We start from the raw sequence: 27623 nt of genomic DNA, 5'->3' as shown, positions 1-27623 counted from the left end.
AACTCCTTCACAGCGCTAGGTGACCGCGACACTTTTCATTTCACGATACTCGAAAGGATCAGGCCACTGGGACACGGGCCGGACCGGCGCGGACGGTCATCCCGCTGACGTCACCCCGCAGCCTGCCGCTGACCTGACGCTCTTGAATGACGTCATGCCCCTGCGGGTCCAGGCTCTCCCGAGCGCCATGCTGGGCGCTGGCGGCGCGAAACTCGTGCAGGGCCTGCGGACTGGGACGCAGGCATGGCTGTGCGGCGCGCGCGGCCGCTCCCTGGCCCTGGTGCACGCGGCCCGCGGGCTCCACGCGGCGAGCTGGCAGCCCCCGGCCGGGCGTGGGCCGCGCGGGCGTCCGCTGAGCCTGTCGGCAGCCGAGGTCGTGAACTCGGCACCCCGCCCTCTGCAGCCCTACCTGCGCCTCATGCGGTTGGACAAGCCCATAGGTGAGTGCGGACGGACGCGGCGGTCCGGGGGCTGCAGGCGTCATGGAAATGAAGCCCGAAAGTCGCGGCTTGGCCTCCAGGTGCTCCTTACCCTCGAGAAACCCGAACAGGGCGATCTCCGAAGTGCCCGGCCGGTTGCCACCCGCTCCCTGAATCCTGAGCGCCTGAGCAGGGCAGAAACTCCGCTCATCCCACAGACCGTGTTTGCAAGTTGTGAATCCAGCGGAAATTCCGTGCCCGCATCCCTGCATTTGCGCAGGTTTACAGTGTGCAAGCGGAGAAGGCGATGGCACCCCACTCCAGTACTCTTGCCTGGAAAATCCCATGGACGGAGGAGCCTGGTAGGCTGCAGTCCATGGGGTCGCTAAGAGTCGGACACGACTGAGCGACTTCACTTTCACTTTTCACTTTCATGCATTGGAGTAGGAAATGGCAACCCACTCCAGTGTTCTTGCCTGGAGAATCCCAGGGACGGGGGAGCCTGGTGGGCTGCCGTCTATGGGGTCGCACAGAGTCGGACACGGCTGAAGCGACTTAGCAGAAGCACAGTGTGCAAGCATCTCCACATTCATTGTGTTTCATCTTTCCCATAATGCTGCAAGGCCCCCAAAGCAAATGCAGAGGAAACCAAGGCTCTCTGGAGAGCCAGACCGGATGATGCTGAGTTTCTTAGCTCTTTGCCCTGCACTGTTTGTAGCACAAAGATTTAATTCATTCGAATGCTGCAGGCATTGTACTTGTCTACTACTTATCAGCTCACGGTCGCCTCCTAAGGGAAGATTTCCTTGACTTTTCTGTGTAACATATTAACCTTTCACTGCAGTCTCTATCTCTTTACCTCTCATTTTTCTTCATAACCTTCGCTGCTAGCCTTATGCATTTATTGGTTGATGCACTTTTCCAATACAGCATAAACTCCACTTATATGGGACTTTTATTTCTAGTGTCTAGAAGACCCTGGTGGTAATATTGAAAGATTGAAGTCCTACTGCATTGTCTAGCCTTAGGGATAGAAAGAGCTGTGGCAACTTTGTCCTTTCAGAGAACTCCCAGTCTGGTTAAAAAAAAAAGAAATTATTGGGTGAGTTGGGAAAGTATGGGATCAAATATAAGTGATACAGATAGTAAGTACAGCAGGAAAAGAGTAATTATTGTGAATGTTAATTGCTGGAAAAAGTTGAGAAGAAAGTGTACCTCAAAGCAGTGGTCCCCAGCATTTTTGGCATCAGGGACTGGTTTCAAGAAAGACCATTTTTCCCAGTGTTGGGGGTTGTGGGGGAGTGACATGGTTTTGGGATGATTCAAGTGCAATTTGGGCTTCCCTGGTGGCTCAGCTGGTAAAGAATCCAGCTGCAATGTGGGGACCTGGGTTTGATCCTTGGATTGGGAAAATCCCCTGGAGAAGGGAAGGGCTACCCACTCCAGTATTCTGGCCTGGAGAATTCCATGGACTATTTAGTCTATGGGGTCGCAAAGAGGTAGACACAAGTGAGCGACTTTCACTTTCGCTTCACTTTTCAAGTGCATTGCATTTCTTGTGCACTTTATTTCTATTATTATGACATCAGCTTCACCTCAGGTCATCAGGCATTAGATTCGAGAGACTGGGGACCCCTGCCTCAAAGGACAGGTAGATTTTGCAGAGGAAGAAAGAGTTCCTCATTGGTGGGGGAATTATTTTGCAAAGACTCAAGGGTAGAGTGTTGGTGCACTAAGGATATAAGCTCATGTGGAACCCCACTTGAGCATAGAAAATAATGGGCATCAAGGCTGGATAAGAGCTGGACGGAATTAGAATGGACAGAGGGGTGGGGTGGAGGCTGAACTCCAGGTAATCTAGCTAACGGCATGTACCATTGCAGTGGATGGTTCAGTTCAGTTCAATCGCTCAGTCGTGTCCAACTCTTTGTGACCCCATGAACCGCAACACGCCAGGGCTCCCTGTCCATCACCAACTCCTGCAATCCACCCAAACCCATGTCCATTGAATCAGTGATGCCATCCAACCATCTCATCCTCTGTTGCCCTCAAACTTGCCCAGCATCAGGGTCTTTTCCAATGAGTCAGCTCTTCACATCAGGTGGCCAAAGTACTGGAGTTGCAGCTTCAACATCAATCCTTCCAATGGACATCCAGGACTGATCTCCTTTAGGATGGACTGGTTGGATCTCCTTGCAGTCCAAGGGACTCTCAAGAGTCTTCTCCACCACCACAGTTCAAAAGCATCAATTCTTCAGCGCCCATCTTTCTTTATAGTCCAACTCTCACATCCATACATGACCACTGGAAAAACCATAGCCTTGACTAGATGGACCTTTGTTAGCAAAGTAATGTCTCTGCTTTTGAATATGCTGTCTAGGTTGGTCATAACTTTCCTTCCAAGGAGTAAGCGTCTTTTAATTTCATGGCTGCAGTTACCATCTGCAGTGATCTTGGAGCCCAGAAAAATAAAGTCAGCCACTGTTTCCACTGTTTCCCCATCTATTTGCCATGAAGTGATGGGACCAGATGCCATGATCTTAGTTTTCTGAATGTTGAGCTTTAAGCCAACTTTTTCTTTTTTTTTTTTTAAGCAGTGGATGGTAAATACATTCAAATGCCTAGATATAGTCCCTCCACCTTTGCTCAGCTAAGACCCCCAAATTAGGCCTTGTTTTTGGTATTCTAAATTTATGCACTACCAATTTGAGATCAGAGCACTAAGAATTTATAACAATCAGCAGTTAAAGTGAAAAAGTCAATTAAATGGTAGGCACAGTCCTGTCATCATGACCCATGGCATTTGGGGCCAGATTCAAGTTGATAGGCATAAAATTTTAAGCCTAATTCTAACCTGAAGCCTAATCGTTGTTATTCTATTGTTGTGATATGTGTCACAGAGCCGTACGTAGTGTAGGCTTATGGGCATCTAATATGAGCAACTGCCCTAAGTCCCATTTCCATAAATCTCTGGCTTTTCCCTTAGAGGCTTGACCACATAATAAGAGACTGTAAAGAGTTTATATATGAGTAAAACTCTAGAGCCAGACTTCTTTGAATCTTCCCTCTGCTCACTTGAGAGACCTCTGGTAAGTTACTTTACCCCTCTGGGCCTTCATGTCTCATCTGTAAAATGAGGATACTAAGAATACTGACTTTGTAAAGTGGTCATGAGAATTTAATAAGTGTCAAGTCCTTAGAACAGTGCTTGACATAATAAATGCACCAGAATGTTAGCCGTTACTTGAGAAATTGGAATCGGAGAAGATTGGGTAAGTAGTATTAAGTATGTTAGAAGGATACCGGCCTGCTTGCTTTGGTTCTAAATAAGATGACTGTAGGACTTTTCAGACAACCTATTAACAGTCTCAGTACTGTGCCGTGTGCTAAGTCGCTTCAGTCGTGTCTGCCTTTTTTCAAACCTGTAGACTGTAGCCCGCCAGGCTCCTCTGTCCATGGGATTCTCCAGGCAAGAATACTGGAGTGGGTTGCCATGCCCTCCTGGAGGGGATCTTCCTGACTCAGGGGGGTTGAACCCAGGTCTCTTTCGTCTCCTGCATTGGCAGGCAGGTTCTTTACCACTAGCCCCCCCTGGGCACTCTCAGTACTATTAGAATTCATTCAGCAAGCATCGTTTTGAGCCCCTACTGTATGCCAGGAATGATAAATTGACAGTAGTAGAATTCCAGATTTGATTTTTCTTTGCTTAAATTCTTCTTTTGTGGGTATTATGTGTATGGTTTTATAATTTTATTTATTTTTGACCATGCTGGGTCTTGGTTGCTGCGTGGGTTTTTCTCTAGTTGCAGCGAGCAGGGGCCACTCTCTAGGTGTGGTGCTGGGGCTTCTCACTGGGGTGGCTTCTCTTGTTGCAGAGCACAGGCTCTAGGCCCACGGACTTCAGTCGTTGCAGCACGTGGGCTCAGTAATGGGCGTTCTCAAGGGTCAGTAGTTGTGGTACACAGGCTTAGTTGCTCTGTGGCATGTGAGATCTTCCTGGATTAGGGATCGAACCCATGTCTCCTACATTAGTAGGTGGATTCTTTACCACTGAGCCACCAGGGAAGCCCCTATGTGTGATGTTTTAATTTGCTGAAATTTGCTATTGTTAAAAAGTGGGTTTCACTGTTTTTCAGAAAGGATTACAACTTCCTCCAACCATGTCACAGACTACATTATTTCAGGAAGTTTCAGCAGGTGGCGCCCTTTCCACGAAATTGGTGGTTTCACTGCATTTATGGCTGTTGGTGTTGTCTTGAAGATAGTATCTATTAGCACATGAATCTTAGACTCAGTTTATACAAGCTCCTGGTCCACTCATCACCTTTCAGAATGCTTGCTCAATTTATTTGTAATTTCCCAGAGAGTTTTTACCTTTTCTTTTTTTAAAAAAAAAATTTTATTGTGGTAAAAGTCACATAACATAAATCATACTATTTTAACCACATTTAACTGTACAGTTCAGTGGAACTAAGTAAATTCACATTGTTGTGCAGAGAGTTTTTACTTTTTATGTAATGAATATATCTTTCTAAAGCCTATTTGTATTCTCACTATCTTTCTTCATGGGAGAGAACAGAATGAAAATATCATGTTGATAGTCAGTCGCAAAAGTGTCATAGGGAAGGCAAAGACATGTTGCTGAGTATCAGGAGGACAAAAGAAAAAGAAAGAATTCATGGTTATGTAGAGATTTAGATACCCAGAGTGATAGTCTGGAGGCAAACTGCCTGGGTTTGAATTCCAGCCACGTTGAATTCTGCCATGTTTTATCTATGTTGTTGTTCAGTCACTAAGTTCTGTTGGACTGTTTGTGACCCCATGGACTGCAGCTCACCAGACTCCCCTGTCCTTCACTATCTGCCAGAATTTTCTCAAATTCATGTCCATTGAGTTCGTGATGCTATCTAACCATCTTATCCTCTGCCGCCCCCTTCTCCTTTTGCCTTTAATCTCTCCCAGCATCAGAGTCTTTTCCAGTGAGTGAGCTCTTCGCATCAGGTGGCCAAAGCATTGGAGCTTCAGCTTCAGCATCAGTCCTTCCAATGAATATTCAAGGTTGATTTCCTTTAAGATTGACTGGTTTGATATCCTTGCAGTCCAAGAGACTCTCAAGAGTCTTCTCCAACGTCACAGTTTGAAAGCTTCAGTTCTTCAGCACTTGCCTTCTTTATGGTCCAACTCTCACACCCGTAAATGACTACTGGAAAAACCATAGCTTTGACTCTAGGGACCTATGTCAGCAAGTGTTGTCTCTGCTTTTTAATATGCTGCCTAGAAGGCGATGGCACCCCACTCCAGTACTCTTGCCTGGAAAAATCCCATGGATGGAGGAGCCTGGTGGGCCACAGTCCATGGGGTCTCAAAGAGTCGGGCACAACTGAGCGACTTCACTTTCACTTTTCACTTTCATGCATTGGAATAGGAAATGGCACCCACTCCAGTGTTCTTGCCTTGAGAATCCCAGGGATGGGGGAGCCTGGTGGGCTGCCGTCTATGGGGATGCAGAGAGTCAGACATGACTGAAGTGACTTAGCAGCAGCAGCAGGGGCTCAGAAGGTAAGCAGTCTGCTTGCAGTGCAAGAGACCTGGGTTCAATCCCTGGGTTGGAAAGATTCCGCTGGAGAAGGGAATGGCAACCCACTCTGATATTCTTGCCTGGAGAATTTTCATGGACAGAGGAGCCTGGTGGGCTAGTCCATGGAGTCACAGTCAGACAGACACGACTGAGCGACTAACTCTTTCACTTTCAGGTTTGGCTAGGTTTGTCTGTGTGGCTTTGGGCAAATTACTTTATCAATGCTTCAGTTTCTGTGTTTGTTAAGTAAATATAATATCCTACCGCATGTTTATTGTGAGAATCAAAACTATTAGATGCCAGCACCTGTCGCAGGTAAACACTGAATTTGTAATTGTTTTCCATTATCACTGTCATTAGCATTGTCGTAACAACTCTAAGAGGTAGGTGTTCTTTCCCCTCTTTTGTAGATAAGAAAGACTAAAGTTCACATTTAATATACTTGAGTGTCTGGTATCACTTGCTAGGAGCAGACACTAGAACCTTCATTACAGAAACCTTCCTCATCTGTAGGAGTACCCTACAGCTTCCCATCAGTGCATGCGGAACCTATAACACAGACTTACGGCCAAGGAAATCTTGACACCAACATGAAATGCTATAGGTGGTTACACATCTTTGTCTTTAGAATTCTTCTTTAACTGAAACCTTCAGTTCTTATTGCATCAGGAAAATGCCTGTGAAGTAGTAACCTTTCTTTTCTATCAGAACAGGTTCAGCTAGCCACTCCTGTCCCTCTGAACTCTACTGGTAGGTGCAGGGAAAAGGAAGTTCTGAAACCCACTGTGTATTACTTAAAATCTCTGTGCATCTGTTTCCTCATCTGTAAAGTGGGAGTAATAACAGTGCCTGCTTTATAAGGGTGTCTTTGATGATTAAATGAGTCTGTATGGAGAGAGCATCAGGAGCACTGCCTGACACTCCGCAAATGTTTACCGAACGTTACTGTTGTTACTGTTTGAGATGGGACACACTGAATGTGAGTCTATCCAGGACAACCTAAATTCAGCTCTAGACTGGTCCTTCCTGTGTCTTAGCCTCTCCTTGCCTTGCCTTTTCTGCAGTGTGTGTTTATACCCCTTTTGGAAAAGCTTTCCTGATTTTTCCCTGCTCCGTCCCCAGTTAACTTGGGTGGCACTGTCTTATGCCTTTGTAGGATCCTGTACTTGCCCTGTTGTTGAATTGGTCTATTTTATTGTTATTGTTGGCTTAACTGGGTTTCTCCCTTTTGGTTTACAAGCTGTAGGAAGGGAGAAACCGTCTCTCTCTTAGTCACCATTGTATTCACAATTCCTGGAACATCTCTAGTACAAAGATGTGCTTTATAAATATTTGCAGATGAATAAAGCTTGAATTTAATGAGGCTTAAACATGATCCTAAGGACTTTGTCATCTGACCATTTTTGTGCAGTATCTGATTTCTTTAGCCACATGTCCTATTTCACTTTTTGAGGAGGAAGAAATTATCTTCCACCCTTCTAAGTCTAAGAATTAAGTTGACATGAGACACATTAATAGGAAATAGTCAAACAAAAGTTTAATCGTATGAATGCAGGAGAGAGACCCAAGAAGACTGAGCAACTCACCAAAATGGTCAAAATATCCTCATCTTAAATACCATCTTCAGCTAAAGACATGGCAGGATATTGCGGGTAGTGGTTTGGAACCTCAGAGGGGTGGGGAGGAAGATAATTCACTGCAGATAGAAAAGCAAATGTGTAATAAACAGTTATCTCTGGGCTCCAGGTCCTACCAAGTTTCCCACAGCATACCTAGCCCATGTTTTTGGCAGTTATCTGATGATAGCACTATTCTATAACAAGAAAACTTCCTCAATCTTCTGTTTCTTAAAGGTAATCAGCCTAAATTAATCCTCATGCCAGAGGGACACATTTGAGGGATTGGGGAGGGGGTTGAGGTGGGGGTTGTACCCTTATATTTCTTAGTAGGAAAGGAAAGCTTCAGTTCAGTTCAGTTCAGTCGCTCAGTCGAGTCCGACTCTTTGTGACCCCGTGAATCGCAGCACGCCAGGCCTCCCTGTCCATCACCAACTTCCGGAGTTCACTCAGACTCACGTCCATCAAGTCAGTGATGCCATCCAGCCATCTCATCCTCTGTCGTCCCCTTCTCCTGCTGCCCCCAGTCCCTCCCAGCATCAGAGTCTTTTGCAATGAGTCAACTCTTTGCATGAGGTGGCCAAAGTACTGGAGCTTCAGCTTTAGCATCATTCCCTGCAAAGAAATCCAGGGCTGATCTCCTTCAGAATGGACTGGTTGGATCTCCTTGCAGTCCAAGGGACCCTCAAGAGTCTTCTCCAACACCACAGTTCAAAAGCATCAATTCTTCGGTGCTCAGCTTTCTTCCCAGTCCAACTCTCACATCCATACATGACCACTGGAAAAACCATAGCCTTGACTAGACAGACCTTTGTTGGCAAAGTAATGTCTCTGCTTTTGAATATGCTATCTAGGTTGGTCATAACTTTTCTTCCAAGGAGTAAGCGTCTTTTAACTTCATGGCTACAGTCACCATCTGCAGTGATTTTGGAGCCCCAAAAAATAAAGTCTGACACTGTTTCCACTGTTTGCCCATCTATTTCCCATGAAATGATGGGACCAGATGCCGTGATCTTCGTTTTCTGAATGTTGAGCTTTAAGCCAGCTTTTTCACTCTCCTCTTTCACTTTCATCAAGAGGCTTTTTAGCTCCTCGTCACTTTCTGCCATAAGGGTGGTGTCATCTGCATATCTGAGGTTATTCATATTTCTCCCGGCAATCTTGATTCCAGCTTGTGCTTCTTCCAACCCAGCGTTTCTCATGATGTACTCTGCATATAAGTTAAATAAGCATAGTGACAATATACAGCCTTGATGTACTCCTTTTCCTATTTGGAACCAGTCTGTTGTTCCATGTCCAGTTCTAACTGTTGCTTCCTGACCTGCATGTAGGTTTCTCAAGAGGCAGGTCAGGTAGTCTGGTATTCCCATCTCTTTCAGAATTTTCCACAGTTTATTGTTGGAACTTATCTAATAGGTGCTATATCCAAACAGTCATCGAAAGATTTTCTTTTGAAAATTAGATATCTATTCTTTTGAAAATTGGATATCTACTAAAGTTCATGTGTGAAATATCCATCCCTATAGTCTCCTTGGTTTTAGCTTAATTTCATCTAGTTTAGGCGCTGGGTACCAGAACTACTCATATTTGTGCATGTATTGTTCTAGCAAAATATTTTATTTAAAAAAAGTAGGTTAATCCCTCTCTCCCCAAGTCATTTTATTACATTGTATTAACAACAGTAGTTTTATTCACTTTTTTGAGCAGGTAATCCACACATATAATAATGCATATGACACAATTCAAAAGGTACAAGGGTGTATGTAAAGTGAAAACTAAGTCTTCCACTCCTTTTTTCGTACCAGTTCTCTTCCCTGAAAGCAGTTGTTAGTATCAGTTTCTAATGTGTGCTTCCTGGCATAGTTTATGAACATACATTCGAATGTATATATTTGTTTAATATGTGTATGCATGTGCCTATATATACACATACACACACATATATAGTAAAAATTCTCAGCTGTCCTCCATAGAATCATTGGTAACCTCATCAGAAATACATGAGTATCCAAATCCCCAGAGTATGTCAGACTTTGGTTTTTGTCAACCTGATAGGTGAAAAATATTATCTCAATGTAGTTTCGGTGTGTGTTTATCAGGTTGAGTATCTTTTCATTGGTATAAAAGCCATTTGCATTTTCCATTATGTTTTCTGTCCATTTTTTTTCAGTTGGGCTGTTGATGTCTCTCCAGTTTCTGGGAACCCTACATGTTAGGGAGAATAGTCCCCTGTGACATGAGTTTCAAGATTATTTTCCCAGTTTTGTCATGTGGTTTTGACTTTGTGTTCCTTACTTCTTTTGGCTGCAGCGTTCAAGCAAATGAAAGCAGTTAACTAACTTTGAATCTGTACCCTGTTTTGTCTCTTTATTTTTGCTCAGGAACCTGGCTGCTGTATCTGCCATGTACTTGGAGCATCGGTCTGGCAGCAGACCCAGGTTGTCTCCCAGACTGGTACATGTTATCTCTGTTTGGCACTGGAGCTGTGCTGATGCGTGGAGCCGGCTGTACTATTAACGACATGTGGGACCAGGACTATGATAAAAAGGTAGATTCATCCCAGAAAGGCACAGGGGCTGCTCTCAGTTCTGCAGAGTAAGACCGTGGCCTGCCTTCTGAGTGCCTCATAAAGGGACAGGATCACTTAGTGTCCTCACTGAAATAACAAGTGTCGGTATCCTCTGAATAGCTGGTGTTGTAAAGTGCAGAGAGCTGCCTTTCTTAACCCAGGAGCAGCTGTGGGGGCCGTGTGCACTTCCTTTTTACAACATGAATTCAAACTTGGAAGGCCAGAGTAAGGATATTGGAAGTGAAAGTGAAAATTCCATCCTGAACCTGGGGGTGCCTGAAAGAACTGTCAGCCCTTCCTTTGAGAACTTTTGGGACCATAACTATTCTTGTGTAAATCAAACCTTAATTTAAATGAACCAAGGCAGCCCTACTAGCATTTGCAAAACATAATTTCATCTTTTTTTCCTCCTTAGAAGAAACAATACATGCTTACTCTGAAACACTCAATACAAAAAATAGAAAGAATAGAAAATGCCAGTGTTCCTTATCTGCCTTCCCCAAGCCCCCAGAGAAAACTTCATTTAAAACTTGATACATTATATTTATTTTCCCAAGGGAAAGGTCCATTTTGTTTGCCTTTTATTCCAGCAGCCATACTATAACAACTACAAGCTCATTAAATGCTTGAGTAAATAATCAAATAAATATTCAATTTGTAAGAAATCCAGGGTGAATTATGTAAAGTAAATAATCATATAACACATAAAGTGAATAATCTTCCAGGGTTTGCCTTTCCTATAAGTCTGAGTTTTCCTTAAGTAAAGCACACCTATAATGATTTTTAGTTCAGTTCAGTCGCTCAGTTGTGTCCGACTCTTTGTGACCCCATGAATTGCAGCACGCCAGGCCTCCCTGTCCATCACCATCTCCCGGAGTTCACTCAGACTCACATCCATCAAGTCAGTGAGGCCAGCCAGCCATCTCATCCTCTGTTGTCCCCTTCTCCTCCTGCCCTGAATCCCTCCCAGCATCAGAGTCTTTTCCAGTGAGTCAACTCTTCGCATGAAGTGGCCAAAGTATTGGAGTTTCAGCTTTAGCATCAGTCCTTCCAAAGAAATCCCAGGGCTGATCTCCTTTAGAATGGACTGGTTGGATCTCCTTGCAGTCCAAGGGACCCTCAAGAGTCTTCTCCAACACCACAGTTCAAAAGCATCAATTCTTCGGTGCTCAGCCTTCTTCACAGTCCAACTCTCTCCATACATGACCACAGGAAAAACCATAGCCTTGACTAGACGGACCTTTGTTGGCAAAGTAATGTCTCTGCTTTTGAATATGCTATCTAGGTTTAATATGCTATCTAGATTTTTAGTTCACATTAGTATATTTATCAAATACCTATTGTGAATGAGACACAGTGACGGATTCTGGGATTGCATGGATGAAAGATAACATTGCTGACTTCAGTTTAGTACTATTAGCTATCAAGAGATAGTGTCCATAAAGAAACTTACTGAAGACCACCTGCCTTACCTTAGCATCACGGAGGGTTAGAGAGACTTTTTCAGGTAGGGTAAGGTGACCTTCAAACTATGACAGAATAAGATGCCAAAAGTAAATGCTGGGCTGGGAGGCGAAGGCCACCCTAGGTAGAGGGAGTCCAGAGGCGTGGCTGTGAGCTAAAGTCTGTGATGCTTGATGGCTGCAACTGTGGGTTTGTGTGTGTGGCTGCAGGGTAGGACAGTGGCAGAGTCACGTGACCCACAGTAACGGCATCTCTGTCTCGATGACCCAGTTGGGTTGCCTTGATCCATGCCAAGCGATGCATACTTTCTTAATTTGGGAGGCTGCACTTCCTGGTCGATTTTTCATTCTGTATAACCATATGAATGTGGATATACTAGTGTATATCCGTTCAGAATAATTATTGAACACATGTAGAGCAGCTTGGTGTCAGTTTCCTGATTGTGATATTCTAAAGTTTTACAGAATATTCCCCTTGGAGGAAACTAGATAATGGATACAAAGGGTTTCTATATTTCTTAAAATACAGAGATTTTTTAAAAATTGCACATTAATCCACAAATTATCTCCAAAAGTTTAATTAAAAATTTAATTTAAAAATAACATAATTAACTTTAAAATAACATAATCAAACCAACCAACTTTTTCTACTTATAAAATTAACAAAATAGAGTCATTTTAGTTTTCTCTTAAGTGAATTTTTTTCTCCCTAGGTAAAAGGGAACTGATTAGATATCTTACATCTCCCCCATGCCTTTTTCACTGATTAGAAGAATCCAGAGTCTGTGTTGCCATACAGCAGAGCACTTAAGTGAGTGTTCTATAGCTGTGGTGTTGCTAACATGAATTTTAAAATGTTGTGAGCATCTCTTTGAGGGAGTGGGTTGAAAAGCTTGGTCAAATTGTAATGCTTACCTTGCAGTTTCTTAAAGGCTGTGTATCCGTAAGTATATGTTTAGGGCTGAAGGTTTTGTTTAATGTGTGTGTGTGTGTGTTGCTCAGTCGTGTTACTGCAGTGGGTTGCCATTCCCTTCTCCGTTTGGTTAATATAGTAGGTGACTAAGTAAATTGCTGATACATTAAATGATAAGTGAATTGCTATCAGGTTATATGGACCAAATGTGTTTTGTTGATAAGGTATGTAGTCTGTTCAGTTCAGTTCAGTCGCTCAGTCGTGTCCGACTCTTTGCGACCCCATGAATCGCAGCATGCCAGGCCTCCCTGTCCATCACCAACTCCCGGAGTTCACTCAGGCTCAAGTCCATAGAGTCAGCGATGCCATCCAGCCATTTCATCCTCTGTCATCCCCTTCTTCTCCTGCCCCCAATCCTTTCCAGCATCAAAGTCTTTTCCAATGAGTCAGCTCTTTGCATGAGGTGGCCAAAGTACTGGAGTTTCAGCTTTAGCATCATTCCTTCCAAAGAAATCCCAGGGTTGATCTCCTTCAGAATGGATGTAGTCTGCTAGTCATGTGATAAACATTATGTCCCCAAATCTCAGTGCACAGGTGTTAATGATTTGGTTTTGTCAGCTGTGAGCATTCTAGCTTCATAAAAACCACGTAGAATGTGTTTTTTGATTATCATGTTACATCATTTTTAGTCTTTTGGTGGGTGCTTTATTTTCAGCTCTCACATTTAGCCAGGCAGTTTCCCTTGTCCTGAAGGGGCAGTGTAATCTTGTGATTAGTACCGTGCTTGGTGGGACTGGAATGACTGTACTGCCTTCATGTCTGTGACCTTGGGGAGTTCCTGAGCCTCTCTGTCTCAGTTTCCCAAAACTTAGAAGTGGCAAGAACTTCAAGTGGCTAAAAACGGTCGTTATAAGGACTCAACAGTGCGATGCGTATATAAATCTCAGATTAAGTAGCATACTGTAACACTCAAATACTGGCAGGAATAAGCATAATATCCTAAGTCAAATATAAGAACATAAATATTATTATTACTTGAAACTACAAATCGAGGATAAAATATTCAGTTCTGGCACTGACCAAGATGAATCATTACAGTTTCTGACAAACTATTTCATTGCACAGTGAGGCATGCTCTAAATCTGGTCAGCACAACTTTTCTCTAAAGGGCCAGATAGCAAATATTTTAGCTTTGTGGGCCGTGTAGTCTTTGTTGTAACTACTACATTCTGTTGCAGCATGAAAGCAGACACATACAGTATGTAAGGAAATGGGCGTGTCACTGATTCAATAAAATTTTATTTGTGGACACTGAAATTTGAATTTCAGCCTACTTGCATGTGGCACAATACTTTACTCTTTCTCTGATTTACTTTCAATCACCAAAAAAAGTAAAAGCCATTCTTAGCTCATCAGTTCAATTCAGTCGCTCAGTCGTGTCCAACTCTTTGCGACCCCATGAATCATAGCACGCCAGGCCTCCCTGTCCATCACCAACTCCCGGAGTTCACTCAGACTCACATCCATCGAGTCAGTGATGCCATCCAGCCATCTCATCCTCTGTCGTCCCCTTCTCCTCCTTCCCCCAATCCCTCCCAGCATCAGAGTCTTTTCCAATGAGTCAACTCTTTGCATGAGGTGGCCAAAGTACTGGAGTTTCAGCTTTAGCATCATTCCTTCCAAAGAAATCCCAGGGCTGATTTCCTTCAGAATGGACTGGTTGGATCTCATAGTGCCATATAAAAACAGAAGGCTGAATTTGGCTCACAGGCCATAGTTTGCTGAACCCTTGATATAAGTCATACAAAAATATATTAATTATAGTTAATATTTATGGCATCAGACATTGCACTGTGAAGTAGGTACTGTTATTACCTCTCCCTCTCTCTCTCTTTTTCCTTTAGTAAGTAAGTAACCTAAACCTTGGAGAAGGCAATGGCACCCCACTCCAGTACTCTTGCCTGGAAAATCCCATGGACAGAGGAGCCTGATAGGCTGCAGTCCATGGGGTTGCTAAGAGTTGGACACCACTGAGCGACTTCCCTTTCACTTTTCACTTTCATGCATTGGAGAAGGAAATGGCAACCCACTCCAGTGTTCTTGCCTGGAGAATCCCAGGGACAGGAGAGCCTGGTGGGCTGCCGTCTATGGGGTCACACAGAGTCGGACACGACTGAAGCAACTTAGCAGCAGCAGCAGCAACCTAAACCTGGGGGAGGTCAAGTAATTTGCCAGAATTCACAGAGCCAATAAGTGATGGAATTGGATTCAAATGCTAGGCTCTCTGATACCAGATCCTGAGTTCTCAACTTTCAGCAGTGCTGAAAATTTTGGTTATGCTGTTTATTTGTGGTTGAGTTTAGAATAATCACAAGGTTTCAAACCCGGGCTCCCTGCATTGGAAATTTGAAGTCTTAGCCTCTGGACCACCATGGAAGTCCCATTCCCACTTCCAGACTCACAGAATCTGTCTTCTTTCTTCATATCTGACATCTGCTGCAGTGCTCCCCATACTCACATGATAGCACCCTTATCTGACATGCTCTGCAGTTTCCCTTCCTGACAGTCCCATTAATTTTGTCCCTCATTGCTCTCTGGAAATTGAGAATATACTTGCTAAGCTGGGTATCTAAATAGTTAGATCAGGAAGTTGCTTTGTTTTGTTTGTAGATGGGGATGGGCGACAGAAAGAGGAATGAATGGTGGGACTTCTTAGTTCTTTTCAAAGCTGTTTTAAATAGGAACTTTGATTCTTGGCAGTACTTCCAGTGTTCACTTTTTATTCATGTATCTGTGTTAGTGGGTATCATGGGCCAGTCTCTTGAGTCAATGTTTAAGTAAATAATTGAGCTATTTCTCAACGCTAAGGGATCTGTTTTATGTGTTAAGGTTACAAGAACAGCAAGTCGCCCAATAGCTGCTGGAGACATTTCAACTTTTCAATCCTTTGTTTTTCTTGGGGGACAGCTGACCTTGGCCCTGGGCGTTCTTCTGTGTCTGAATTACTACAGGTACAGTAAATGTGTTTTTCATAATCATGCATAAAATCTCTCATTTGGTACAGAAGTAGATATAAGATAGAATCAAAATACCTGAATCACAAAGTTGTTTAGTACCTAATCAAACATCTGTAAAGTTAACAATCTTAGTAAATCAACCACATGTTGTATAAAGTCAGGAATGCTTTCGGCCAAAGGAATGATGAGATCAGCAATTTCATTTATCCTTCCCTGGTAGTTTAGACGGTAAAGCATCTGCCTACAATGCGGAAGACTGGGGTTCAATCCCTGGGTCAGGAAGATTCTCTGGAGAAGGAAGTGGCAACCCACTTCAGTACTCTTGCCTGGAAAATCCCATGGATGGAGGAGTGTGGTAGGCTACAGTCCATGGGGTCGAAAAGAGTTGGACACGGCTGAGCGACGTCACTCACTCACTCCCTCACACCACCTCCAGGACTTGCGCTGTGTGTTCCCTCAAGGACTCAAGGCACTTTCCTAGGTTTTCTAGGTGCATGCATGGGAGTGTGTGTATAAACCCATTTGTGTAATTTTTCCTATCCACGTAGTGTCTCTGAAGTGGTAGGGGCAGAAGAGGCAGGAATGATTGTACTCACTTTGCAAAAAAAAGTCTTTCTCAGCGTCATATTCCTAATCAGCAACAGAAGAAAAAAGGACTCATTTGTGAACCTCTTGAACGCAGACAGAATTAAACTTCTGTGTATCAGATGGCTGCTTACTACATAGTGTTTTAATAAGACAGAAAAGAGGAGGAGCTCAGCGAATAAGCATGTGGAGACTAGACTTACTGCATATCTTATCCTGAGTAGTTCAGTCGCTCAGTCGTGTCCGACTCTTTGCGACCCCGTGAATCACAGCACACCAGGCCTCCCTGTCCATCACCATCTCCCGGAGTTCACTCAGACTCACGTCCATTGAGTCCGTGATGCCATCCAGCCATCTCATCCTGGGTCATCCCCTTCTCCTCCTGCCCCCAATCTCTCCTAGCATGAGAGTCTTTTCCAATGAATCAACTCTTCGCATGAGGTGTCCAAAGTACTGGAGCTTCAGCTTTAGCATCATTCCTTCCAAAGAAATCCCAGGGCTGATCTCCTTCAGAGTGGACTGGTTGGATCTCCTTGCAGTCCAAGGGACCCTCAAGAGTCTTCTCCAACACCACAGTTCAAAAGCATCAATTCTTCAGTGCTCAGCCTTCTTCACAGTCCATCTCTCACATCCATACATGACCACAGGAAAAACCATAGCCTTGACTAGGCGGACCTTAGTCGGCAAAGTAATGTCTCTGCTTTTGAATATACTATCTGGTTGGTCACAACTTTTCTTCCAAGGAGTAAACGTCTTTTAATTTCATGGCTTCAGTCACCATCTGCAGTGATTTTAGAGCCCCAAAATATAAAGTCTGACACTGTTTCTACTGTTTCCCCATCTATTTCCCATCAAGTGATGGGACCGGATGCCATGATCTTCGTTTTCTGAATGTTGAGCTTTAAGCCAACTTTTTCACTCTCCTCTTTCACTTTCATCAAAAGGCTTTTTAGCTCCTCTTCACTTTCTGCCATAAGGGTGGTGTCATCTGCATATCTGAGGTTATTGATATTTCTCTCGGCAATCTTGATTCCAGCTTGTGTTTCTTCCAGTCCAGCGTTTCTCATGATGTACTCTGCATAGAAGTTAAATAAGCAGGCTGACAGTATACAGCCTTGAGGTACTCCTTGTCCTATTTGGAATCAATCTGTTGTTCCATCTCCAGTTCTAACTGTTGCTTCCTGACCTGCATACAGGTTTCTCAAGAGGCAGGTCAGGTGGTCTGGTATTCCCATCTCCTTCAGAATTTTCCACAGTTTATTGTGATCCACACAGTCAAAGGCTTTGGCATAGTCAATAAAGCAGAAATAGATGTTTTTCTGGAACTCTCTTGCTTTTTCCATGATCCAGCGGATGTTGGCAATTTGATGTCGGGTCCCTCTGCCTTTTCTAAAACCAGCCTGAACATCAGGGAGTTCACAGTTCACGTATTGCTGAAGCCTGGCTTGGAGAATTTTGAGCATTACTTTACTAGCATGTGAGATGAGTGCAATTGTGCGGTAGTTTGAGCATTCTTTGGCATTGCCTTTCTTTGGGATTGGAATGAAAACTGACCTTTCCCAGTCCTGTGGCCACTGCTGAATTTTCCAAACTTTCTGGCATATTGAGTGCAGCACTTTCCCAGCATCATCTTTCAGGATTTGAAATAGCTCAACTGGAATATCATCACCTCCACTAGCTTTGTTCATAGTGATGCTTTCTAAGGCCCACTTGACTTCACATTCCAAGATGTCTGGCTCTAGATTAGTGATCACATCATCATGATTATCTGGGTCGTGAAGATCTTTTTTGTATACTTCTTCCGTGTATTCTTGTCACCTCTTCTCTCACATGCTGGTAAAGTAATGCTCAAAATTCTCCAAGCCAGGCTTCAGCAATACGTGAACTGTGAACTCCCTGATGTTCAAGCTGGTTTTAGAAAAGGCAGAGGGACCCGACATCAAATTGCCAACATCCGCTGGATCATGGAAAAAGCAAGAGAGTTCCAGAAAAACATCTATTTCTGCTTTATTGACTATGCCAAAGCCTTTGACTGTGTGGATCACAATAAACTGTGGAAAATTCTGAAGGAGATGGGAATACCAGACCACCTGACCTGCCTCTTGAGAAACCTGTATGCAGGTCAGGAAGCAACAGTTAGAACTGGACATGGAACAACAGACTGATTCCAAATAGGAAAAGGAGTACGTCAAGGCTGTATACTGTCAGCCTGCTTATTTAACTTCTATGCAGAGTACATCATGAGAAACGCTGGACTGGAAGAAACACAAGCTGGAATCAAGATTGCCGAGAGAAATATCAATAACCTCAGATATGCAGATGACACCACCCTTATGGCAGAAAGTGAAGAGGAGCTAAAAAGCCTTTTGATGAAAGTGAAAGAGGAGAGTGAAAAAGTTGGCTTAAAGCTCAACATTCAGAAAACGAAGATCATGGCATCCGGTCCCATCACTTGATGGGAAATAGATGGGGAAACAGTAGAAACAGTGTCAGACTTTATTTTGGGGGGCTCCAAAATCACTGCAGATGGTGACTGAAGCCATGAAATTAAAAGACGTTTACTCCTTGGAAGAAAAGTTGTGACCAACCTAGATAGTATATTCAAAAGCAGAGACATTACTTTGCCGACTAAGGTCCGCCTAGTCAAGGCTATGGTTTTTCCTGTGGTCATGTATGGATGTGAGAGTTGGACTGTGAAGAAGGCTGAGCGCTGAAGAATTGATGCTTTTGAACTGTGGTGTTGGAGAAGACTCTTGAGAGGCCCTTGGACTGCAAGGGGATCCAGCCAGTCCATTCTGAAGGAGATCAGCCCTGGGATTCCTTTAGAAGGAATGATGCTAAAGCTGAAGCTCCAGTACTTTGGCCACCTCATGCGAAGAGTTGACTCACTGGAAAAGACTCTGATGCTGGGAGGGACTGGGGGCAGGAGGAGAAGGGGATGACCCAGGGTGAGACGGCTGGGGCATCTTATCAGTCGAGTGATGACACTTTGAAAGGTTCTTCCTGGAGGGGTAATGCCAGGTGAGCCGTGAGCATCCTGAGAACATCTGGTGTCTTCCTCCTTTCCTAGGTGCTTTGTGACCTTATCCTGCAGAGAAGTAATGCCTTGTCATGCATACAGGGAGGGGTATTTGGACTCCCATTCTCTGTTAGGACATCTCAGTTTACCTGCTGTCTCGATGTTTTAAAGTGAAATTTAGAGAGGCAGTAGCATATGAGGAACATCGTGTTGGATACGGGGGCCAGATGCCTTAGGCCTGAGCCCAGCCCTGCTGCTGACTAGCTGTCATGACATGTGGCAAATTACTTTCTCTTTGCGCTTTAGTTTTTCCCTCTGCCAAAAAAAAAAAAAAAAAACAACCAAGGATAAAACTGCCCATCTCTTAGGGTTGTAGTGAAGATTATTATGACTTAACCATATTTAGAGCCGTTAAAGTAGTAGTCGTGCCTGACTCTTTGCAACCCCATGGACTGTAGCCTACCACGCTCCTCCATCCATGGGATTTTCCAGGCAAGAGTACTGGAGTGGGTTGCCATTTCCTTCTCCAGAGACTCTTCCCAACCCAGGGATTGAACCTGGGTCTCCCGCCTTGTAGGCAGATGCTTTACCATGGGAGCCACCAGGGAAGTCTAATACATGAAAGCAATATATGTGTTATCTATTCTTATTTTGTTTGGTTGTTTATAACACTGAAGGTATTTTAAGTTATTTTTGAGTGGAGGATAAGTGCATTACAATGTTGTGTTAGTTTCTGCCATAAATGCGAATCAGCCATAAGTATACATATATACCCTCTCTCGAACCTCCCTCTCACCCGCCACCCCGCATTGCAACCCTCTAGGTCATCACAGAGCACTGAGCTGAGCTCCCTGTGTATAGCACTTTAGGTATTTTCTAATCATTCTTTGTACCAATTAAAGTTCAGGAATCAAGGTCTAGGAAGAAAATTTTACCAAATAAAAAGGTATAATTTAAGATAAATCATTTCCTAATTAGTGTTACTATTGTTATCTTTTAGGGATTTTTAAGAGATGGTGACACTAATCTTTTTAAATTTTTTTTTTCTTGATTTCAGTATAGCTCTTGGAGCAGCATCCCTACTTCTTGTCATCACCTACCCGCTAATGAAACGAATTACATACTGGCCTCAGTTAGCCTTGGGTGAGCTTGAAATAACTACTCAAGTATCTCCTTCAATACCCTCAAGCTATGCTTTTATATATAATATACACACGTGTGTGTAATGTGACAGAGATAAAATGTCAGGTCAGTCGTGAAATTTTCCAAACCAGGAATAAATTGTCATTTTTAAAAAGGGCAATTAGCTGCTTTTTTGGCTAAAAAATCTTGGACATTTGCTAAGGTCATCATCATTATTTCCTGAAATGGTCTTAAAAATCTGGGTATGTCATGAAGAAAAAAATGAGCTGCCTCGAGCCTACGTGTCCTGAAGATGGAGTCGACTGAGAAGAAGGGTCACAGTTTGTGAGAGCTTCCTCCCTCTCTGTGAAGCTTCCTTAGACTTAGCCAGTCTCTCTCATAGCACTCTCATGTGGCACTTACTCATTTCAGCAGCAGCAGTTGAACAGGAAGACGCTGAGAGCCTCCCTCTGTCCCCGTTAGTAAACTGTAGACGCCTGGAATATAGACCATTCTTTATATATGGATGGTGCCTCATCTAACATAGCCCTTGGCACATCAGTTGGTAGAAAGAGGAAGATAGGTACGTAAGTCAAAATCTATTGCAAAAAGAACTGTTCCTAGACTTTTCTATTCTATTCCTAGAATAAACTTGAAGAGTATTAAGAAAGCTAGTATATTTACTTTAAGTATTTCTTGAAACCCTAACTTTTACTTTGTGTCAGGAATCATGCTAAGTGCTAGAAAAATAAAAATGACTGAAACACATTCACCATCTTGAAGGAGCAAGTCCCACAGGTACCTCAGACATCTTTTCTCAGATACCCTTTTTTTTTTCCTCCGACGTTGCCTGTTTCCACTTAGACTCCCTCTTCCTCAGCTGATGAAGTGCGGTCCCACAGAGCATGCGTGTCAGCGTGCCTGAGCGACTTGCAGGTTGGAGATGTCTAGCAGGCAGCCCAGTATCTGATCTGAAGCTGAGAGAAGTGATTAGGCTGACACAGAGATACTTAGGAGTTGTCGCCATGCGGATGTTTGTTTATAGTCCTTAGAGAGGGGGTAAGGAACCAGTGTTTCTGTCTGTGCTCTTTGTTTCTGTAACTTGAAGGGGAAATACAGCAATAAAGAAAAGGATACAGGAGTTTGACTCAGACAGGTCTGAGTGCAAACCCTAAGGCATCTACTATTTATTGGTTGTGCCAGGCGTCATACTAGGTAGGACACATGTTCTTCCCACGAAACCCCCTGTTTATCGTGGGATATTATTCTCTCTGTTAGCAATGTAATTTTTAATTACCCTTTCGGGTTCTGTTTTCCTGTTCTGTAAAGTGTTGCTAATAAGTACCATATAGACACTTGGGAGGATTTAAGAAAGAAACGTGAGAAGGCAGCACACACACAGCCTGACACATGGAAGCAGCTCATACCTGCAGATGCCGCCTTCTTCCCCTGTGGAATTCTAAAGTACATTTAGACTTTTCTTCTCTTTCTGTTTCACTAATTGTAGGGTTGACATTTAATTGGGGAGCGTTGCTTGGATGGTCTGCTATCAAGGGCTCCTGTGATCCATCTGTTTGCCTTCCTCTCTATTTTTCTGGAATTATGTGGACTCTGATATACGATACTATCTATGCCCATCAGGTAAAGAAATATCCTTTTTTGTAACTTTGGTTTAACTGTTGGTTTGTTTTTTTTTATTTAAGAACTTTAAAATAAGAAGCAAATTAAAAGGAAAGGTGTTTTCTTTAGGCTTTTTTTTTTTTTTTAATTGAGGTAATTGGTTTATAACGTTATGTGTGTCATTTGTACAGCATTGTACTTTGAATTCTGTATACACGTCAGGGTACTGACCACCAGAAGTTTAGTTTCCATCCATCTCCATATTGTTGACTCCCTTTATCCATTTTGCCCTGCCCACAGCCCCTTCCCCTCTGGTAACCACTAGTCTGTTCTCTGTATCTATCTATGTGTTCCAGTTTTGTTTGTTCATTTATTTTTTTAATATTCCACATGTGAGTGAAATTGTATGGTATTTGTCTTTTTATTTAATATAATATTTTATCTAGCATAATACCCTCAAGATCCACCTGTGTTGTTGCAAATGGCAAGATTTTATCCTTTTATGGCTAAATAGTATTCCATTGTGTGTATATAACACATCTTTGTCAGTTCATCTGTTGATGGGCCCTGAGGTTGCTTCCATATCTTAGCTTGTATATAGTGCTGTGATAAACACTGGGGCACCTATGTATCTTCTTGAATTAGTGTTTTCGTTTTCTTTAGTAGATACCCAGAAGTGGAATAGTTGGACCACACAGCAGTTCTGTTCTGTTCTTTTTGAGACATCTCCCTTCTGGTTTCCCACAGTGACTGCACCTCTGTATATTCCCACCAGCAGTGCACGAGGGCTACTCTTTCTCCCTCGCCTTGTCAACACTTGTTATTCATGTCTTTCTGATAGCCTTTCTAACAAGCATGGGGTGATATCTCTTTGTGGTTTGGGTTTGCATTTCCCTATTGATTAATGATGCTGAACATCTTTTCATATGCCTGTTGGCCATCTGTATGTGTTCTTTAGAAAACCTCTTCAGGGCAATGTCTGTTCAGACCCTTTGCCCATTTATTAACTAGGGGGTTTTTTTTGTTGTTGTTGAGTTCTTTATATATTTTGAATATTAACACCTTACCAGATTTGCAGATATCTTCTCCCATGTGGTAGTTTGTCCTTTCACTTTGTTGATGGTTTCCTTTGCTGTGCAGAAGCTTTTTAGTTTGATGCAGTCTTATTCATTTATTTCTGCTTTTGTTTTGCTTACCTGAGAAGATATATCCATTAAGATATTACTAAGACTGACATCAGGCAGGAGTGTACTGCCTATGTTTTCTTCTATGAGTTTTATGGCTTCAGGTCTTACATTCAAATCTTTAATCCATTTTGAGTTAATTTTTATGTATGATATAAGATAGTGGTCTAGTTTCATTCCTTTTGCGCGTGGCTGTCTAGTTTTCCCAACACCATTTATTCAACTTTTTTCCATTTTATGTTCTTTGCTCCTTTGTTGTAAATTAATTGTCCATGTACAGGTGAGCTTATTTCTGGGCTCTCAATTCTGTTTCCAGTGATCTATATGTGTCTGTTTTTCTGCCAATACCACGCGATTTTGACTATGATAGCTTTGTAGTATAATTTGAAATCAGGACATATATCTCCAGCTTTGTTCTTTTTTCTCAAGATTGCTTTGGCTTTTTAGGGTCTTCTGTAGTCCCATACAAATTTTAGGATTTTTTGTTCTGTTTCTATGAAGAAAGTTGTTGGTATTTTGATAGAGGTTGGATTGACTGTAGGTTGCTTTAGGAAGTATAGATATTTTAGTAATTTTAATTCTTTGAATCCATGAGCATGGAATAATTTTCCATTTCTTTGTGTCTTCATTTCTTTCAACAATATCTCATATTTTCAGACTATAGGTTTTTTACCTCCATGGTTAAATTTATTCGTAGGTATTTTGTTGTTGTGATTGTAAATGAGATTATTTTCTTAATTTCTCTTTCTGCATGCTCAGTGTATAGAAATACAACAAATTTTTGTATATCAAATTGGTCCCCTACAGCTTCACTGTACACGTTTATAATTTCTAATAGTTTTTTTGGCAGCATCTTTAGGGTTTTCTATATATGAAACCATGTCATCTGCCACTAGTGATTGTTTTACTTCTTCCTTTCCAATTTGGGTGTCTTTTCTTTCTTTTTCTTGCTCAACTGCTCTAGCGAGGAATTCCAGTACTATGTTGAATAAAAGTGGCAGGAATGGATATCCTCATCTGGTTTCTGATCCTGGAAGGACAGCTTTCAGATTTTCACCATAGAGTATGTTTGCTGTAGATTTGTCTTATATGACCTTTATTATGTTGAGGTATATTCCCTCCATGCCCACTTTGCATGCAGTCTCTAATGTCACATGACCATGATTACAACAATAAATAGAAATGCTTACAAATAAAGTTGCTAGAAGAGACCAGTCTGCCATGTGGGAGTGTATCATCAAGACCTAGCTCTACTTAAACAGGAAGGGTTTGACAGGAGAAGCAAGGAATAAACTGAGCTGGAAGTGAAATCTGAATGGATGTGGTTAGCTAGCAAGTGATCGTTTTTACACGTTTGATTTTCGCAAGATTGAAATATATAGGAAATCATTGAGGTTTGAGAACTCTGAAGGAAAGAAGAGCTATGTGAAGAATTAGACTTAAGTGTGATTTCTAATTTAGTAAAAGTCAGTATAGGATTGTAAAAGTACAGTGATACACAGACCTGGAAGATCATTTTAGCAGTAACATTTAACTTCAGTTTGGCCTCACATTCATTTTTTATCAACTGAGTTTCTGAGTTACTGCCATTTTTTGCTACTTACGGTATATCTACATAGTTTTTACGTTTTGTTTTTTTTTCAGTATGCTGGGTCTTTGTTGAGGCACATGGCCTTCTCTAGGTGAGGCTCCTGGGCTCTCTTATTGCAGTGCATGGTCTTAGTTGCCCTGCAGCATGTGGGATCTTAGTTCTCCATCCAGGGATTGAACCCATATCCCCTACATTGGAAGGCAAGTTCTTTACCACTGGACCACTAGGGAGTCCCTGCGGGGTCTTTAAAACACAGTTTCTACTGGAATGAGATGTTAGTGATGGTTGCACAAGGCTTCTCAGGTGGCCCTAATGGTAAAGAACCCACCTGCCAATGCAGGCGATGCAGGTTCGATCCCTGGGTCAGGAAGATGCCCTGGAGGAGGGCATGGCAACCCACTTCATTACTCTTTCCTGGAGAATCTCATGGACAAGGGAGCCAGGTGGGCTATAGTCCATAGGGTTGCCAAGAGTCGGATATGATTGAAGTGACTGAACATGCACACACGCACTGAATTACATACTTCAAAATGGTGAACTTTGTGGTATGTGAATTAAATCTCAGTAAAATCAATTTCTTACTACTTTCCAATGTTAGGATAAGAAAGATGATGCTTTGATCGGGCTTAAGTCCACGGCACTGCGGTTCCGTGAAGACACCAAGAAGTGGCTCAGTGGCTTCAGTGTGGCCATGCTGGGGGCACTGACCCTGGTGGGAGTGAACAGTGGTCAGACTGCGCCCTACTACACTGCCCTGGCTGCTGTAGGAGCCCATCTGGCTCACCAGGTTTGGTCTTTTTCTTTCCTTTCCCTCTTTTTTCCTTGGCATAAATTATAAAAATCATTTAAACAAAATGCCCTCTGTGTTTTACCAACAAGACACTTCCTAAAACAATTGCTTGGATTATACTGATTTGACTGTCCCTTCTTTGCCCTAGTATGCCATATAAAAAAGCTAGCTGTATTATTTTAGAGAAACAGTATGAACCTAAACCTAGATATTTTTTTCCTTCTGATTTTCTTGGAATTATTTCTGATGCATGTCTAGAAAAATTTGAGCAATGTCTTAAGGTTGTGACTTGAGTTGAATTACTCTGAAAGCAAACTGATCAACACAACCATGTTTTTTAAATGTGGGCATCTATTGATGGTTAGCAAACTAATCACTCACATGTTCCGGTCCCACTGGCACTGAGACCAAGGCAAGATAAGACACGAAATGCTAAGATGTAGACAGTGAGGGCCACCAGGTACATTAAACATCTCTTGATGCATTGGACAGCCCTGCACAGTAGAGAGCTGTCCTGCCCAAATGTTACTTGCTCTTCTGCTGAGAAACATTGCTCCAAAGGATAAGGCTAAAATCGAGGGTAGGAGCTGGGGGAAGCAGATCTTAGATCAATTGGTGTAAGGAAGAACTTTCTAAATAGAACTAAAAATAGCATGTGTTGTCTCTCCAAGTTTTCCTCCACCTCTCAGGTTCTGGGTCTTAGGACAGCTTAGAGGCTATCCATTGAAAGATATGATCAATTGTTTTCTACGTTGGGAAATAGTCTCAGGTGCATTAAAGTCTTCCTATTGCTTAAAATTCTACAATGTTATCTTCTTCATAGTGACATGTGTATCTGTGATGCTGAGGTCTAACACAGCGTGTGCTCTTTCCTCCTAGATTTACACTCTGGACATCCACAGACCTGAGGACTGTTGGGAAAAGTTCACCTCCAACCAAACAATAGGACTAATAATTTTCTTAGGGATTGTCCTTGGGAACTTGTGGAAAGCCAAGGAGACAGATAAAACAAAGAAAAATATAGAAAATAGAATAGAAAATTAGCAGATTAAGTTTAGGGATTTTTAAATCAAACTTTTACAAAACACTTTCAGGTCTTGTTATCACATAATTAGATTTGAATAAGTCTTATGGTATGTAACTGAATTACAGACCGGTGGATGAAGTTTTAGAGCATTTTGGCCTAGATTTTAGTTCAAGTATGTACATGTCAGATTCTTCTCCTGTCACAGGAACCAGGGACTGTTTAGGATTTGCAGTGACCTGGAGTATTTAAATTAATGCTTTCTTCCTGTTGTAATCCTCATCTAGAGTCACAGGAATTACATGATTTTTAGCACTTTAGCAATAAAAACTCATATATGTCTTATCTAAATGAATGTCTCTAGGAAAGTGGGCACTTTTTAGGGGAAAGAATAAAAGCTGTTACAGAAAGTTGGGGCTTACTGTTCTTTGCATTGACCTTTACTTACTGCCAAAAGCTATAATTCAGGAAACCATTCTGGTTTTTATATTTTAGGAGAATTTAAGTAAGTAAATAAATTTGTTTTTACCTACTCTATCTGTACATACTGGTGTTATTTTCAACCCTGACATTTATTTGCAAAGCCTCTGTGTGCAGCCATAGGGACTATAATAGGCAGGCGGTCACTAGGGACTATTTTAGTTTCTATTTATTTTTTATCTCAGCTGATTGTAATTTATAGGATAGTGGTATGTTGGTTAAGTGTAATAACTATTTCTTTCCTTGCCCCCTTCAGAATATTCTCAACACAGAAGCCAGAATCATTTTTTAAGTCCTCTATCAGATCATGTCATTGCTCTGCTCAGAACCCTCCAGGACCTTCACAGTCACCGAGTACAAACTAAAAGTCTAGTCACCTGGCAAGCCCGCCATGATCTGGCCTTGTCTGTGACTCGTCTTCTCCGGGGGAATCTTCCCAACCCAGGGATCAAACCCGAGTCTCCTGCATTGCAGGCAAATTCTGTACCATATGAGCCACCCGGAAAGCCCCCTTTAGGTAGAGTTGGGGATATGTTAAAACCTGTTAAGGGCTGAATTGTTTTGCCCTAAAATTCATATAGTAAAATTGTAACCCACTCTCAGTAACACAGAACATAACCATATTTGGTGACA

The 27623-nt window shown here is 42.5% G+C and overlaps 1 protein-coding gene across 1 annotated transcript; it reads left to right on the top strand.

Annotated features, from left to right (window-relative positions):
• The first annotated feature begins 149 nt into the window (after positions 1-149).
• Positions 150-27043, top strand: COQ2 (coenzyme Q2, polyprenyltransferase). The gene is made up of 7 exons (XM_040237242.1): positions 150-440; positions 9995-10161; positions 15448-15569; positions 20237-20322; positions 21809-21942; positions 25295-25483; positions 26366-27043. The coding sequence occupies exons 1-7, from the start codon at positions 155-157 to the stop codon at positions 26528-26530; spliced, it is 1149 nt and encodes a 382-aa protein (XP_040093176.1). The 5' UTR covers positions 150-154; the 3' UTR covers positions 26531-27043.
• Positions 27044-27623: the final 580 nt, after the last annotated feature.

The sequence above is a fragment of the Oryx dammah genome, unplaced genomic scaffold, assembly GCF_014754425.2.
Source record: "Oryx dammah isolate SB20612 unplaced genomic scaffold, SCBI_Odam_1.1 HiC_scaffold_3, whole genome shotgun sequence".
Classification (NCBI taxonomy): Eukaryota; Metazoa; Chordata; class Mammalia; order Artiodactyla; family Bovidae; genus Oryx; species Oryx dammah.
This window is presented reverse-complemented; position numbering and strand designations above follow the sequence as displayed.

Bases quoted from the DNA above. Each gene is read 5' to 3' on its own strand.
- COQ2 (XM_040237242.1), top strand. From the start codon at position 155: ATGCCCCTGCGGGTCCAGGCTCTCCCGAGCGCCATGCTGGGCGCTGGC. The intron at 15,570-20,236 runs GTACAGTAAATG...TCTTGATTTCAG, and splicing joins CTGTGTCTGAATTACTACAG to TATAGCTCTTGGAGCAGCAT. The intron at 20,323-21,808 runs GTGAGCTTGAAA...CACTAATTGTAG, and splicing joins CTGGCCTCAGTTAGCCTTGG to GGTTGACATTTAATTGGGGA.